The sequence below is a fragment of the Neophocaena asiaeorientalis genome, unplaced genomic scaffold (assembly GCF_003031525.2).
Source record: "Neophocaena asiaeorientalis asiaeorientalis breed wild unplaced genomic scaffold, Neophocaena_asiaeorientalis_V1.1 scaffold72, whole genome shotgun sequence".
Lineage (NCBI taxonomy): Eukaryota > Metazoa > Chordata > Mammalia > Artiodactyla > Phocoenidae > Neophocaena > Neophocaena asiaeorientalis.
The window spans coordinates 929,105-947,628 of record NW_020185336.1 but is presented as its reverse complement, the minus strand read 5'-3'; the positions used below and the strand labels follow the sequence as shown (position 1 = coordinate 947,628).

The 18,524-nt window shown below is 36.5% G+C and overlaps 1 protein-coding gene across 6 annotated transcripts in view; it reads right to left on the bottom strand.

Moving 5' to 3' along the window:
• LOC112393584 (sodium channel protein type 1 subunit alpha) overlaps positions 1-16,060 on the bottom strand; it is an 87,035-nt gene extending 70,975 nt beyond the window's left edge. For all 6 annotated transcript variants that reach the window (XM_024735898.1, XM_024735899.1, XM_024735901.1 and 3 more), the window contains exons 1-2: positions 15,797-16,060; positions 1,781-1,899 (exon numbers count right to left, since the gene is read on the bottom strand). In XM_024735898.1, coding sequence (XP_024591666.1) covers positions 1,781-1,899; positions 15,797-16,060 — 383 coding nt within the window. The remainder of the gene's footprint in view (positions 1-1,780; positions 1,900-15,796) is intronic.
• Positions 16,061-18,524: the final 2,464 nt, after the last annotated feature.

The window sequence follows — 18,524 nt, the reverse complement described above, 5'->3', positions numbered from 1 at the left end:
CTTTGGAGTGGTACAGCTTTTGAGCAGAGAGCACTGACTTGAACTAATTTAGTTGATTAAAATAGTAAATTGTTGAGAAAGGCACATCCTTGCAGAATTGTAACTTCTTAAATACATGTGATACAATATAGTTGAATACATTAAAATTTATGTAGTTAAAGTACAGCATGGTGTTAAGGGTCGGGTTGCTCTATTTCAGCTGAGTTTGTAAACGTGTAGCAGCACTGGATAAGATTGAAAGTGAATATTCTTCAAGGCATGACTTAACATGATGTGAATGTAATTAAAATTCAACATAAAGGTGATCTTAGCAACATAAAAGTGACTTGGGCGAGTCACTCAGCCTCTCTGTGCCATGGAAGCTTCTTGTATCTACTGAATTTTATGCAGTGGAGCTAATCAGGTATGGAACTCATAGTTTGAGGTACAGATTAAATGGGTTAATATGTGTGAAGTACTTGGAACAGGTCTGTATATTAGTAGACATGATCTAAGTGTTAGCTAAAACCAATGACTAACTATGACATAACAGAATTATGGAGCTGAAAAGGACCTTAAAAAACAACTGTTTAATCCCTATATTTTAGAAATCAGAGAAATAATGCGTAAGCTCTAAAGAAATTAGATAACTTGGCCACAGACTAAAGCACAGGTTTATTACTTTCACATCCAATATTCTTTCCACTACAGTTTACTGCCAAAGCAAACATTTTCCGTGTGTGAAAAAGAAAGTTTTCATCAAATGACCACATGATGGCACTAGGAACACAAACTAGGATGATGAAACCTCCATAAATGTAAAAACCCCGAACATATAAATTTTGCGTTTCAAATCTTTGATTTTTAATAATATCGTATTTATACCATAAGAAATCTCTTGCTATCAGTTTAGAAATAGAACGGATTTTTAGGTTTTAAAGTCTTTTTTTCAAAAAATCAGGTAGTGTAAGTTTATGATAATTATAATAGTATTTCTATATTTATTATTGCCAAAGCCATCAAATGAGACATAATCAGAAGTGAAGGTTTTGCCAATGAATATGAACAGACGAATTTAGTTGCAGAATCCTTTTTTAACACCAATGAGAATCTCAAAGCCAAATCCCTAAAGACCACTTGGAAATACAATCTTAGCGTCTTTCATTAACTTCCAAAGTCTTTAGTAAGCAATCAGTTTTGCACAGCAGAGTCATAATTCAATGACTTAAATTTGAAATTAAGCCAATATTCCAGTACTTCCTCACAGATTTCATTAGGAAAGTTCAAAAACTAGCTAAATATTGGCCAAAGCCCCCTGATCTTCTCCCATGGAAAATATGCTTAAAGGTTAATTCTAAGGCACACTAAAATGTTTTGTATTATAGATAGCTCTATATTGGCTCTGGATGGAAATTTTTTGCTATTATATCATTATCCACTGCAAATTCTAGAAAATCAGAAACTTTGTACCATATCTTAAAAATAAATATGGCTACTTTACACTAGATTTGTAGGACTTGATACATATGTTTTTAGAAAGATATATATAATGTTAAAGACTTTGATGTATAATATATATTTGAAAGATATATAGTACATATATAATATTAAAGACTATGTAAGTTTCAGTGACATCTATGTAATAAACTTTAAGAATAAGGCTTATATGACCAAAGAAAATACAAAATGAGGGTGATAAAACCACAGAATATGGACATTTCCCAAGTTAATTTTATATTTAGCTACAAAGCATTTATAGATTATGTACTAATAGCTAATATTGATCGCATGAAAAGGATATGAATGTACCAAAATCTTAATAGCTATTTTCCTAAGAGGATTGAAGGGAGTTAAAATGTACAGGGCAGAAGTGGCACTGAACCGGAAGATGGCCTTCCCTTTATTCAATACTATAAAAGTCTGTAAGATAGGAACACATAGAAGTATAAAAGTATAGACCATTTAAACTCTATTACCCACCTTCTATCATTTGTCAAAATGAATTATTCCAGTGTTGCAACTTCTGACGTGCACCATGAAGACAAACTGTTACTGGATCTCTTCTTAACTAGAGACAACATCCAATGGTATAACTCACCTTTGACTTGATACTTACCTGCAATTTTATTGTATATAAGACAGTTAGCCAAGATAATTTATTTATTTTCTTAATATTTTAAATATCTGAGTTAAAGGAAAAAGTCTCAAATGGGTGCACGTATCATTTCATTCTACAGATCTTAGGACACTACATTCCTTTTACAGCGATTTCAGCTTTTCCATTTCAAATATCTTGAAAATTAATGCTCTGGAATGCGAAATCATTCAGTAAAACAAATAATATTTTTGAAATAAATATTCTTTTACCATTTCTGCTTATAAAATAAACATTATCACTCTATTTATAACAGGAAATAAAAACAGCCACCATCAAACCCAGTCTTGGGTTAAATGGCTGTAATCCAATAATTGATTTCTGGAGGCCAAGATCCCTGGAGAGTATCTGTTGACCAGGAGTGCTAAACTCTGTATTGGGATTTCTGAGTTAGCTGACACACTGAATTCTAGTCCCAACTGGCTGCCTATTTCATGTAGTGCTTTCTTAGAGGAAAAGCTCAAAGCCCCTGCAGAATCTAGGATCCATGGATGTGAATGGAACTGGCATTCTAAAAATTAGACGTATCTGAGCACAATTAGCAGTGTGTGGACAAAAACAAACAAACAAACAACAACAAAAAACAAAGCAGCAACATACAATCGTGTATCAAGGATTCTGACTCAGTGTTTCCTAAGACCTTTGTGTACATTCAGATTGGGGGGAGTGGAACCTATTTCTCTATGAAGAACATATCTTGAGAAGGGAACTCCAAATCTGTTAAATTTAAACCCCATTCTCCAAAAGTACTGTTTTTCTGACTGAGGACACACATCTGTGTAGATCACATTATGACATAGCAAGCATTAACCTTATGTTTACTTTCTACTAAAAATCTTTGACAAGGGTTTATTCTCTACATTTAGTCTTCAGGTCATTTATAGATTTCTCATTTCTTTTCTCCTCTACCTTCAGGGTTTTCTAAATTGAAATAGAGTAATTACTCCAAAACATTTACTGAGTTGCTGTTTGAAAATAGCACTTCCTCACTGGTATATGTCAGAGTGCCCTAAATCAGGGCTGTGAAAATGGTCCCCCAACAAGTGCTGGTCTCCAAGTTGTTCCTGATCTGTGACAAGATTTGAGAGTAAGTATTTAGAAACTTGTAAGACAATTTGACAGACTAATTTTACATCTGTTGAATGTAATAATAAAAAGACAGGGTGTATTTTCCAGGTCTGTTTTTCATTTCAACTTTCTGGAAATTAATTTTATTGTATTTTATAGAATAGCAACCACACCTTCACAACAGAGAGTTTGAGATGCATTGCTCTACATCTAACTTTGACTCCATATTTCCACTTTCATCTTTGATGGACTGTGGGTCCAGAGTACAAAGAAAACTGTGTCACAACGTCCATTTATAGGGGGGGAGAGTTTCACCTGTGCTTATTGGAGGAGCAATCACCCGTGCCTACTTAGTGCTCTTTTTCTCTAATTCATTCAGTGCCCCTGTCCCTAAATGGCATTGTTAGATCATCATAAAATGTGCACAGACTTCTGCAATGCAAATGCCTTTGCCCTAGGGAGTACACACATGCACGGACACAGAAAGGCTCTGAGTGAGCTAAATCAGGACCAAATATGGTCCACCTTGCAAATCAATTGCCTATGCTTCCTTTCCCCAAAATTATGCTGAGTAAAACCTGATGGAAATATTGTGATCTGGGAGTGGGAGAGCCAGTAAAAACATAATGTAGAATATATTTTTTTTAAATAAGAATTCCCTCATTTCAAATAATATTACAAGCCTAATTTTGGAAAAGAAGTTACAGTCCATACGGAACCTAAATCATGGGCTAGAGGAAGAGGGGAATGAAGATGGTACTGATTGTCACTCAGTGGATAAGAATAATAATCCAGCTCATCGTGAGGAGATGAGACCACGTGCAGAAGAGATGACCTGTGTCTTTGGCTCTGTGGCCACCCTCCAGCCCAAACCATGAGCAGACCTAACAAAAAAAGAAGTAGAAGAGATGGAGGAAGAGGGTAATGAAACCAAAGGCAAAGCTGCAGAGGCCAAAAGAAAGGGTTGGAGAGAGAAAGAAATTCTGCCCTAAGGACCAAGAAGAAAAAGAAGCAAGACTCAGAAGCTGAACCAAGAGGAACCCAAAAAGGCAGGGCAAAGGGTCAGAACTCAGCAGGGTAAAGCTAACGAAAGCCACGGCACCCTGATGCTGATAAATACTTCTCAGTCTAAAAGTCCTTTCACATAGAGGAATTAATATTTTGACACAAAAGTGAAAGGCAAAAGGACAAAATTCCCAATTGTTCAAGCCTTAGATGGAAACTTTTACTGCTTTTAGGGTATATTCTCTTTATTTATTTAAAAAATTCAAAGAATGTATTTTAACTTCATATTTATAAGAAGTATGTGTACAGTGTGTAAGTGCTTACAATTAGAATGTATAATGGAATTAATGAGATTTTCCTGTACAGCAATATTTGTTCTCCTTTAATTTTTCACAAGCCAGTATAGATAGATAAGACATCCTTGATAGAGCTCCTGGGAAGCTGATTATAACACCGGCACTAAGGGACTATTTCAGAGGGTTTCTTCTGTGAGGACTTTGCTGTTCCCAGGTTGAAACATATATTTACATACAAACTACACAAATGTTGCTTTAAAGTGTTTATGGATTCATTTTAAACAGCTGAATTATAGAGCAGTCCAATATTAGAATCTTGACTCTGTTACCATTTTTATGTCAATAAGTTCCATTTAGAACTTCAAATTTGCTATTTGTAACTGATCTTCTATCTATTTCCTCATCTACCTGTATCCATCCTCCTTATATTGCACAGAGAAGAAGCCAAACATTTAGTTTCTAAGTGTTGAGGATTAATGAAAGGATACTTGCCCCTAAAGACTCTCAAATACATGTTTCCCCAAATAATGGTATTGATAGTATTGAAGGGAGAAGAGAGTCAGAAGGGAACACTGTTTACTTACAACTGGTCAAGTAACTCTAGAATTTTCAAACATACAGATATTTGCCTTCCTCATTTCACAGATAAGAAAGGGATCAAAAAGGAAAGAATTAAAAGACTAGCCAAGATGTTACTATTACCCCCACCCCATTTTTTTTTATTGTGGTAGAATACACATAACATAAAATTTACCATCTTGTCTATTCTAAGTGTACAAGTTCAGTGTTGACTTTTTCAAAGAATGTACTGAATGGCTTATTAGAGGAAAGTATTTTAGCATCCTTTAAATCTAATTAGTTTAATACAAATTTCATTAACATAACTACTCAGGACAATTTTTATTGCATTACGTCACTTCAGTAGAAAAGAAAAACTTCAAAATTGATGGTGGAGGAGAAACGGCTGGTATAGTAGTATCCAGCTTGAAACAGGCTTTCTATTTTTTTTACAGCCCAAGGCTGTAGGAAACTCATGAAATCATTTTAACCTGAGAATATAACACTGTGCCTCAGAACCAATTTCAAAACAGCATTTTGACTGAATTAGAGATGAGATTCTATATATAAAAATATCACACATTTGTAGGAATGTAACTCTCTTCACATACTAGATACTGATCAGGCTTGTCACTTATCTCTTCATGTATAGCTACCAAACTCAAGTAGCATTTATAATGTCCCTATATGATAAGCTGTTAATATGTATGAGCGTGGTGGACACCTGGAAAGCAGCCTGGATCTAATTCTCAGCTCAATTGTTAATTCAATTGACTTCAATGCAGAAGATTTGTGTTAATTGTTTAGCACAATATTTGCAAAGCTCTGTGCTAAAGTTTATAGGGAAAACAAAGACCCCCAAGTAGTTTGGGGTAAATAGTAAGTTATGACCCCAAGAAGCTTGAAAACTAGTATATGTTCAACTATCTATACTATCGGAAGAAAATCTAGAAGGGTAAGTGAAGGTGTACTTAGACTGGAGCTGCCCAATAGAAATATTACATGAACTACAAATTTAAGCCACATACGTGATTTTAAATATTCTAGTGGCCATGTTTAGAAAAAGAAAAAGAAGCAGATGATATTAATTTGAATAATGTTTTCTTTAACCCAATATATCCAATAAATTATCATTTGGGGATGAAGTCAGTATTAAAAATTATTGAGATAGTTTACATCCTCTTGTCATACCAACTGTATGTCTTCAGAGACTGAACCACATTTCAAGTACATTTCAAGTACAATAGCCATACATGACTAACGTCCACTGAATTGGGCAGTGCAGACCTAGGTGTAAACCATTCATCGTACTGCCAGTTCATACTCTCTTCAGCAAGCCTTGCCAGGTAAAAGTCAATTCTAGCTTTAAAGAAAACAACAACAACGAAAACCCAAACAGGTAAACACCCCTGATAATCAAAGCTTAATAGTCTGGAAAGCAAATTAGAAAAACATAAGTAGGATTTGTTTTAACTTACGTATTTATTCAGTGCAGACTCTGAGTTGGATGCCTGGCTCAAAATCTGGTGGTGCTGCCTTCCAGCACTGAGATCCTGGACAAGTTACTAACTTTTCTGTGACTTATTTGCCTCTTTTGAAAAATGGGAATAAGTACACTAAGTTCACAGAGGTGTTGTGATTCCAATTCAGTAGGTCAGATTCTGATGCCTAGTATTCTGTACTTTTAATAAATAACTCAGGTGAGCCTGCAATAGGAGAGCTGTGAATCTGGTTTTATTAACAGTTCTCATGTTGTGTACCTGGAGTAAAATCCTTCCCCTTTATCTAACTGCATAGTCAATAAGGAAACACTTAGGTTATAATAATTTGGTAGGATTGCTATTTATGAATCTGTACCCATTACTATTTAGTAGTCTTTTTTTGTCTCTGGGTTTTTAGAAAGTGTTTGCTTATTTTTTTTTTCACTCAGGATGGACACTGAATTTAACAAGCCATAGTTTTCCAGTTCCCTTTTAAAAATATGTCCATTATCTTAACTTTTCTTTCACTCTAGGGGTCTTGTTCCTTAAATAGTTTAAACCTAATGCTCAGCTTTGTGTTTATCTAAACATTATTGAAAAATTGCCAAATCACAGGATTGACTCCAAATTTACTGCAATTTCACTGCTCTAAAAGTAAATGAACTGGCAAAAGCAAGAAATAACAGAGGAAGGTGAGCAACGATCATGAACAATAGAAAAATGCAGAATATACTATTGGTTGATTCCACTTATGCCTTAGCCTCAAAATTTAAAGAGGCAATTTTCAATTTGTACTTACACTGTGATTCAAAAATGTGTTTGGAGGTCAATTGTTTGCAACTTCGAACATATTTTCCCAAAGAAAGGAGATACATATATATATATATATTTTTTACACATAGATTCAAAAACCTATGTAATTCCTAATTAAATAGAATTCTGTATAATGACAATGTGAAACTTTATCCCTGTGTATAAGCAAGTGTGATTCTGAAAATGGTAACAGACTTCTAAGCTGGGTTGCAAGGTATACCTCTCTCCCCTTGATGTTGCCTTGGCATTCAAACTAGGGAAATTCCCTGGCTCTATCTTCTGCCAGAAGTGGGGTCAACTTTGTCTAGCTCTAAGCTGCTGGCTCGAGAAGAGGTTCCATCGGGAAAAGGCAGAATGAGACCACATGGCAGGAGGAGGGATGCTGCAGAGCTTTGGGTGTAAAGAATTGCATAGACAAGAGATTCCGATTAGTATACATCTCTGGGGACATCTCTTGTTCTGGGCCAATTCCAAGGCATCTAATTCTTTTTTTCTTTTTTTTTTCCTGTGAGCTCTCTAAATGGTCTCACCTACTTCCTTGCCCATCTTTTTTTTAATAACCTGTGGATTCAGGCCAAGATTTTCCTCCTTTTCTGGCTCACTGAGAGATGGAAAGCTTTCTCACAGGTTCTCTACCTGACTCTGAAGTTAGTGTGCAATATGTTAGAAAATGTTTTCCCTCCCAATCTCATTCTGCCTTACCCCTTAGATGTGGGATAATAAGCCTAAAGAACAACTTGTGGACTCGTGCCTCCCGTGGACCACCAAGCATTAATATCCATCCCTCATCTAATTGCACAGGGGTCTTGTAGCCAGGGATCACAAACCAAAACGCCCCACAGAGGCTAGGCAGTGTGAGAGACCTGCTAATTTTGGGCATGCAAATCAGTGATGCCAGATCTGATATAGTATGAGAAATCCTAAATATGCACGATTATACATGTGTGTGTGCAATCTTCTGATTTATAAATCTCAGACACTAATTCAAAATTGTAAACAATATTGCATGAGGCACAAACAAAAATGTGTCTGGGGGCTCAAGGCTTTAGAGTTTTTTTATCTTTGCTTTAAGTTCATGCAAAAGAGAAAAAGTTGTACCCAGAAAAGAGTCTGTAAAATTGCTGGTCCCTAGGCTTTAGCTGGGTAGAACAGATGCAGTGGGGCCGGTGCTGGAGAGTTCCCCAGCTGGGCTCCTATCAGCCAGGGTTACAGATGCTTCTGCCTCTATCTCAGACAGAGAGAAAAAATTATAGCCAGAGGGTGAAACGATAAAATTTGGGGGTCAAATATTTCTCATCCCTGTTATCTTCAGCCCATAGCATGGGTATGGTACACTATTATATGCTCAGCAAATTTTTCATTGACAGAAAAGGACTAACTGGCCCAGTTTTATTGAAGACTTTTCTGTGTGACAACTTTGGGCAAACTCTTCCATGTCAATTTCTACATCTGAATGAAGATTATAACAATACTAACCTCAGGGTTGTTTAAAGGATGAAATGAAACAAAATGAAATAAAACATGAGAATCTCCTTAATGAATTCAAAGTGCCATATACACTCAAGGATTAAGGGATTAAAAATGTGTGTCTCTCTGGTTCTCAAATATATACACATACAAACACTTGTGTATTTGAAAGCAATGCCAATTCTCACATTGGAACTTTGCCGTTCAGTTTCCTTCCTCCCAAATTTCATATTCAGAAAACAATGCCATCCATTTGTTCCCATCTGATAAGCATTACACCTCCAAAATAGATTCTGATCCCAACCATTATTGTCTTCATTGTCAAAAATCTAGACCAAGCCTCCATAAAGACTCCCAATTTGATCTTTAAAAATGTGAAGTGGGGACTTCCCTGGTGGTGCAGTGGTTAAGAATCTGCCTGCCAACACAGGGGACACGGCTTCAAGCCCTGGCTCAGGAAGATCCCACATGCCGCGGAGCAACTAAGCCCGTGTGCCACAACTACTCAGCCTGCGTGCCACAACTACTGAGCCCGCGTGCCACAACTACTGAAGCCCGTGCACCTAGAGCCCATGCTCCGCAACAAGAGAAGTCACTGCAATGAGAAGTCCACGCACCTCAATGAAGAGTAGCCCCCGCTCGCTGCAACTAGAGAAAGCATGGGCGCAGCAACGAAGACCCAACACAGCCAAAAATAAATAAATTTATTTAAAAAAAAAAAAAGTGAAATGAACATTGTCACTTCTCTACTCAAAGTGTTCAGAGAATTCATGTTGCCCTTAGACTTCGAACTCCTTAAGATGTCCTAAAAGGAGCCTTGATCTAGCCCCAGGGCCACCTCCCCAATCACATCTTACTCGCCTTTTACTTACTACAGTCCTGCTATATTACATGTCTTCTTATGGGCTATTATTCCCTTTCCCTGGAAGGTTTCTCTCCCTTCTTCTTTCTACCCTTGAGATCCCAATATAAATAACATTTCTTTACAGAGGCAAATAATTTAAGTTTCCTGAATCTGTCCTCTTTGAAAAACAGGTGCTTATCACCCTATTAGAATCTGGTGGGAAATGTACTTCTCTAATTATTTTAGAAGCTGATCCAGACCCCCTGAGTCTCAAAGATTTTAGTTTTTATAAAGGCGGGGGATGCCCCTAATTGAGCAGAAGTAGTAAAGCAACAAGTCAGGTTTGGGAAGTACTGCCAGCCTAAGAGATGAGGAGTACAGATGGCAAAGTGGCATGAGTGGAGGGGCAGGAAAGCAGTGACAGGCTTATTTAGAGTCTATCACTGACTTCTCTTCTCCACTGGTATCATTAGTGTGACAACTGCAAACCCAGAGTAGCATGGTGATGAGCCATGGAAGCTGACGGATCTGGTTTTAAATCTAGTCTCTGTTACTTAGTAACTTTATGATCTTAGGAAAATTAACTTTATCTCAGTTTCATTATTTTATTTTATTTTATTTTATATTTTTAGTCATCAATTTAATACACATCAGTGTATACATGTCAATCCCAATCGCCCAATTCATCACACCACCATCCCCACCCCCCTGCGGCTTTCCCCCCTTGGTGTCCATACGTTTGTTCTCTATATCTGTGTCTCAATTTCTGCCCTGCAAACCAGTTCATCTGTACCATTTTTCTAGGTTCCACATATATGCATTAATATATAATATTTGTTTTTCTCTTTCTGACTTACTTCACTCTGTATGACAGTCTCTAGATGCATCTACATCTCTACAAATGACCCAATTTCGTTTCTTTTTATGGCTGAGTAATATTCCATTGTATATATGTACCACATCTTCTTTCATCATTTTAAAACAAAGAGAAGAATTATCTTGGAAGGACATGTCGGTTAAATAAGAACTGTAAATTTCCTAATGCACAGTGCATAGGGCAGAGCTACTGTTTCTGCTTGCCTAGCTGACCTTCTTCAAAGTCTCCATCTCTTCCTTTTAGAGAAAACCTCTGCCTCATTGTCTGGCCATGTGGCTTGGATGGAGCTGACCTACCCCTTGGCAACACTGGTTAACATGTGATGCTGATCTGGCCAATGAGAGCATCACAAACCCTTGGTTACAGTGATTGGTTCAGAAGAGGCCATGTGACCTAATTAGACTGAATTTCAGGACTTGTGCAAGAAATTTTGAAGAAAAAGAGAACTCTTTTTCTTGGGGTTACTAGGCTGTAGGATGTTAGTTTCATGCTACTGGTAGCTATTTCTATCATCTCGTGGGAAGAGCCAGCCTGTGAATGCAGCCAGTATAGGTGAAAGTAGAACCAAAAATGGAAAAGGACTGTGTCCTGATGATGTTGTTTTAGGTACTGGATCCTTTGATGTTAAGACCAGATTTACCCCACACATACATTTACTTGTTTGTTGCTTAGTTTGTTTTCAAAAACTACTTTCTGTTGGTTTTTGGTCACTTTCACTTGAAGGGAAACTTATTAATATGACAGGTACTTAATAAATGCAATCATTATTTTACTACCATCCTCATCATTTTGGGATTGTTTCTGAGGCAGAGACAGGGAGGTGACAAAGAAGGAAGGGACATAAGGAAGAAATAATGAATGGGTAAGAGAAAGATTTGGAAGTGAACTGTAGTGCCTTGCAAGTAAGGGAGAGCCTGGGTGACTGGTAATTCTAGAAGAGCTAATGATATACAAATAAATATGACAATTCATGGAATCCTGAGCTTTTACCATCTACTTTTCTGATTTTCTTTTAAACTCCTTTTTTTTTTTTTTTTTTTTTGCGGTACGTGGGCCTCTTACTGTTGTGTTCTCTCCCGTTGCTGGAGCACAGGCTCCGGACGCATAGGCTCAGCGGCCATGGCTCACGGGCCCAGCCGCTCCGCGGCATAGTGGGATCCTCCCGGACCGGGACACGAACCCGTGTCCCCTGCATTGGCAGGCGGACTCTCAACCACTGCGCCACCAGGGAAGCCCTAAACTCCTTTTTCAAGAAAAACTCCCTAATCCCAATTAAAAAGAAAACAAACAACTCTCCCTACCCCATGTAACAATTAAAAACTCCTGTGGAATGACAAACCAGGCATGAATTTAAAATCACAAGTTCCTATATGATTCTTCGTGCGGCCCCAGTAAAGAGGGAGCATGCATCTCTTTAGAAGAGCTGATAAAAAGGGAGAATAAATTGTCTTTAAACATCGAAGAGACAATCAAGGAAAGAGCACATTTTTAAATGGATACATTTCTACATTCCAGAATTAACAAACATGCATTTTCACTACAGATCTAACATACCTCATTCTATTTCCAGTACCCTGTCACACTGTCAAAAGGATATTTTCTTCCATGGTACTAATGAGTCATCTGTAATTTTAAGAGAACATGAGAAGGAAGAAGTTTTCTGTAATAAAGAGTGGGTGAAGAATTTGAATGTATAGCCAAATGGTGCAAAATCAGCCGAAGCTATGAAACGAAACTGTGAAAAAAAAAATCCCATGAGGAAATAAAGGTGTGTTCACGAGCTAAAATGTGCCTTGTCACACTGATAAAGTAAATAAACAAACAAAAGGAACCCAACCTGGAATCATGTTCTGAAGACCACGGGACCAGAGCTAACACGGTATGGAAAATTCTGTGACTCTCCTCTGATAGCACTGTTATTTTATTCCTTAGTTCTTACCTCGGACTTCTGAAGGCTTAAAACATCTGAGGGTCTGGAAGTGCTTCCATGCACCGTGAGTGTTCATGAGACAGTTGCTACTATTTCTCGAGTTACTACCACAATATCACTGACCATGGATTAAACTATTTTAACAATTTCAACAGAAAATTTGAACATTATATAATTTGTACATTTTAAGCTAGGGCAAAGAAGATAAAAATATGTGGGCATATGCCATCTGAAAATACACCATCAGCAGTGACATTTTCATAAGCTCACTGACACTGTAGAAGATCACAGAGTGCTTCACTGGGGTTTGTGTCCTTTCTATTCCTTACATGTAGATTCTTTATATATACACACCCTTGTACTTTAACCTAAAACTTAACATAGATTCTGCAACCATTTTTTGTAATAGGCTTGCTTTGTTTATTCTATATATTTTTAAGAAAGAAACCAGAGACTTGGGATATACATACAAAGGACACATTAAGTATTGTACTTGAGTTTAAACTTAGGGGAGTCACTAGCCTGATTAATATTTGCATATTACAATCCACTCAGGCAATAAAATGCACATCCCCAATATCAGTGATGGTGGGAAATTTCATCCTAAGAAGCATTTTCCCCAGTAACATTTCCATCATTAGACCCTTTATCTATGCTGGGAGTACTGTGCATGTCTACTGCATTGTTTAAAGAAGATCACCCTGCCATCCTCAGATACTCAAGTCACTAAAGTGAAATTGGTCATCAAGTAGAAAAAGGAAATATTCATCATTTTTAAAAGGTTATTATTTTTCTAAGGATTCCAGCTTCAATCAGAGGAAGCTAATTCAGAATTTAAGACTATTCCTCCATACTGAAATAATCCAATTATGAACAAAAATTTAAGACTAGAAAGAGTGTACACACAACCACAGAAAGTTATAAAACATGTAAATGCAAAAGAAGGAAATTTCCAACACATAGCTCAATCATGTCCTAAGCATGCCATGTTAGTTTTAAAAACTAATTTTCAGTACTGCAAAAAGTTTCACTTGTATTTCTGTTGAATGACTTACATTTGGAGACTTGCTGGATGTCAACTCAATGTGAAAGCAATGGATGTGCCTCACCTTGGGGAAACCTCCTTCCTGATAACAATATTTCTCTTACCAGGTTGTGCTACTTGCACTCTGTGATTTGTTCCAAAATACCAAAATATTTTTCCTTCCTCACACAATGTACATTTGAAGATAAGGACAGAAGATGCTAAAGGCAAGTTTGAATGTGAACCTAACAAAGTTTATAAGGGTTACTTCACCACAAGAATCTGACTGAATAGTCATTCCTTCAGGATTGGTCTTTTACCCTCAGTTTTAAGACCTTTCTTTTAACTATTTGGATGGGTTTGCATCATTTTGCTTTCCATCTGCCTTTATATCCTTTGTTATATCTCATTCATTATAAATCAATTGTGGATGGCTTTGTTTGGGGACATTCCCTCAAGATGACAACTTTTATCAGTCTAAAAACTCTTTAATTTAAAGGAAAAGATTAATTGGATGATCTCGTTTCTACTTGAAGAATAGCTGCCCTTGTCAACACGCATTAGTTTGGTCTTTCTCAATGTATGCATTTATTGTTTTATAGATAAGGACACAGCACAGGAGATGGGATGCTAGATTTCAGCCCTGTTTGATGAAGTGGTAGACTCTGGGTGGCTTTAATAATTTTTAGATGGTGGTTACTACTGGAGAGGTGGGAGCTGGATGTCTGGGAGTAGCAAAATGCCTGCTGAGCATGGAGCCCACTAACCCACTGTAATAGCAGCTCTGAATAGATTGGCTATGTCCAATGGCTATAAATAAAGTAACATACTTTAGTGTTAATGAATTTCTGGCTAGAACACATCAGAGTCATTATTTCAATAATAGAGTAAATTTAAATAAGTTAATATGTATGAATAGTTGGATTATCCACATTTTTACTTTTTTTATACAAATAAACCCCTCATATGTAGTCTGCTTAATTTGGGTTTTAGCTTTTCAGATATCATATTAAATTAATTTCCAAAGGAGTGATTTAATGACAAAATTCAATTTTTCTCATAATTTAAATGGAAGTTATGAAACAGATCATGGCTTACCTACTAAGATTTAATAATACAATGTTAAAAAGCAAAGTTAAATAAATGATAATGAATCTACGGAAAATTATTAATCTCTTCCTTCACAGTAAAATGGTCAAATCAGTTTTTAAAAAGGAAAAGTGTGTTACACTTAAGCTGGCTATATCCTGAAAAGTGTTTTTAAAAATCTGAACATTATGAGGTTTTTACCTCTGAAAGTTGTAGTAGTCAATGAGAATGTATTTACAAAACTGTCTCAAATCCAAATACTAAAATTCCAAACTTATGCACTTGATAAAAACTAACATGATAACTGTGCCAGCAACCAAAAGCATCCCTAAACGTTTTGGGGGTATTTTTAAGGCCCATGTTTAACTAAAAGATCTCATTTGCTTAATTACAGTATTTGTGCTGTACCTTTCCACCAAGAGTTCACAAATATATTATTCCATGTGAAAAGGATAATAAAATATTGCAAATTAACTAGTCATAAATTTAATCTAAAATCAATACAATAATCTTTTTTGATTTTATCTTTTTCTACACTTTTCTTCTTGGTTTGGTGAAATCATGGTCATAATGAAAGGCTGGGTGCTTACTATTTTCATTTCAAGCATGGATATTCAAATATCATTTATATGTTCTTCAGAATACTATATTTTTGGTCATCCTTACCAATATCAATATATTTCCACCAAAAGATTAAATAATTTTTTAAACTATAGTTTGTATAGGAATGTTTTTTCCCAATGAAAAAAAGTTTCTTCAGGAAGTTAACTGATATATTATATATAACATAATATTTATATATAATATAGAAACTGAAAACCCTTGTGGCATCAAATTTTGTTCCATGAGAAATGAATACCAATATTTTTGAGGTCTTTATAATTTGTGATAATTTCAAGATTTTCAAGTACAGAAAACCCATAAATAGTAAATACAATCTTTGGGGAGATGTTTTTAATTTGTTAACTTAGCTGCCTACAACTTACATTTATTTTTAGGTATCTATTGTGCATTTGGGACAGCTCCATCTGTTATGATATAATCAATTTATTTGTCATGTATATGCATAAAACATGTGCAAATGTGTTTTATTTCCTAAACAGAAGGATACTTAGACTTTGTGCTAACTTAGCTTGTGTTGGTGCTATAACAGTCCAAGGTATACTATAAGGCAATTAGCAGCAAAATATGCCTGATAAAACACACTCACTTTTTTATTGATATAGTACGGGTCCAGGTCCTCCAGCGGCTCTGACACCATCCCTGGAGGGATGTCTCCATAAATAAAAGGAAGGTTCTTTCCAGCTTCCAAGTCACTATTTGGCTTTGGGCCACGTTCGTCATCATCTTTCTTGTCTGGTTTGGGATTCTTAGCCTTTTCTTCTGCAATGCGTCTTTCAATAGCTGCAAGAGATTCTCTGGTGAAGAAGCTGAAGCTGTCAGGTCCTGGTGGTACAAGCACTGTTTGCTCCATTTTGTCATCCTGCACATTTTAATCACCATTTACTCTGCATATGAAAGTCCTAAAAAAAAAAAGAATACAGATATTTTAAGGAGATTAAGAGATCTTAATATCTACAAACTCCTGTCATGAAATAAGAGCTAGAGGATTGAAATGTTCGTTTCCAATTAAATCCAAATGGAATTACTAAATATAAATTCTTTTTCTGTAGTAAGAACATTTAACTTGAGATCTTTAACATTACCCTTTTAACAAATTTTTAAGTATGCAAGACAGTATTGTCAACTATAGTCACGAAGTCGTACAGCAGCTCTCTAGAATTTATTCATCTTACATAACTGAAACTTTATGCCCAGTAAATAGCAACTCTCCATTTCCCCCTTCCCCAGCTTCTGGCAAACACCATTCTACTTTCTGCCTCTATGAGTTTGGCTTAACAAACAAGTTTTCTATCTCGGGTTTGTTAAATGTCCCATGTTTATTAATTCTTGTGCTTTGCCGAGACAGGAACTGTGCCATAACTTAAGAAAGTAGTTCAAGTATAGCCTTAATTAAAGTACATTAGCTAAATACCACCCTGTCCCAAATGGGCTGTTCACTCTGTGAGCCACCCAGAAGATGAGGATGTAGCCCCATAGAGACCATGGTTAGCTCATTAACAGGCTGAAGTGGAAAGGGAGTTGTTTCTGAGAGGATATAAAATCCAACCCTCTAATCTACACAAATGGCTCCTGGCCAAGCTGGTCAGAACAGTTTGCTGCAGCCAGACTTAATGACCAGTCAAATAGCCACTGCTGTCCTGATTGAGCCTTCATCTATTCTGAGATACAGACAATTGGAACTGTGACCTGTCACATCATCAGCCATGCTAGGGTTGGCTTACTTAAACACGTACAGAAAGAGATGGTCCAAGGTTAGACAAATGCCATTTAGATGACTAAGAATGAGAGAAAGGTGAGGCTGGGAAGAAATTACTAGATTGGGCTGCAGGTGGGAGAAGATAGCTGTATGTGCAGGAGATAGCAGGATTCTCTAATTTCAGGAAAATAAAATAATCGGAAAGAAGATGGTTCCATAAATTAAATAGGAACTGAGGTGTTTTCCTTCACTAAAGCAATAATGATATTCTTGCTGATTCTATAGTCCTATAGTGAGAAACATATGAGGACCTGAGGCAAAACACTCGACTCTGTGTAGCAGTCAGACTTGATCTGATGCCCGAGGCCAAATCCCAAATGTATTGTTTTAAGGCATATTTAATATCAGCTCAAATTTCACAGATATTACTGAGCCAAAACTTCTCAGAGCCTAAGCTATCATTTGGCCACATGTTTTATTTGGACACTGCATTAACTCATTAAAGTCAGGAGGCTGGGACTTCCCTGGTGGCACAGTGGTTAAGAACCCGCCTGCCAATGCAGGGGACACGGGTTCGTATGCCAGGTCTGGGAAGATCCCACGTGCTGTGGAGCAACTAAGCCTGCATGCCACAATTACTGAGCCTGTGCTCCTAGAGGCCGTGCTCTGCAACAAGAGAAGCCACTGCAGTGAGAAGCCACTGCAATGAGAAGCCCGTGCACTGCAACGAAGAGTAGTCCCCACTCACCACAACTAGAGAAAGCTGCGTAGCAATGAAGACCCAAAGCAGCCAATTAATAATAATAATAATAATAATAAAGTCAGCAAGCTATGATACAGTTAATTGCAGCTTTGGTGTATATGAACTGCAATAATAAAACTGCTGCCATAGCTATCTTTTGAGAGGTCTTATAGGGATCTCAAATTTCACTGAAGGAGATTCCCATTGCTGTGAGGTTTATGACCATATTTTTTAGGGGGTGACCAGAAACAAGGAGGGATGGAAGTCTAAATTTGTACTCTCCATCCATTAAGTGAACTAACGAAACTTTCAGAGGTTATTACAATCTACCTGCAATTCAGCTTAGGGCCTGGAAGAATAGAAAAATTAAATCAGTAAATTTAAATCAATGGAAAAAGAATATTTTGCCTTAAAATTTTACTGCTCCCATAAGGCATCAGAAAAATACTGGCATTTATTTATTTGGAAGTAAAAGTTTAGGGATAACAAGCATAGTGCATTTTCTAAGGGAAGTTTTATAACATCAATGTATGTATGGTTTTATTTTTAACTAATTAGTTTTTTGATAAAAAACATGTGTAAATGATATAAATTCAAAACATTTTAAAAAAACAGTGTAAATTTTCCTTTCCATGTTGTTCTCCAACAATCAATTCCTGGTCCAGCGGTAACCACAGTTATCTGTCTACATATATTTTTCCAGATATGTAATAGGTATGTGCCAATCACATGGGTGTATGTATACTCACACATTTTCTGTTTAAAAACACATACATAGAATATCTTGCTATACAAACTTTTCTGCACCCTGCATTTTTCACTTAAAATATATATTAGAGTTCATTCCTTATCAGTTTTTATAGATTCAATTCTTTT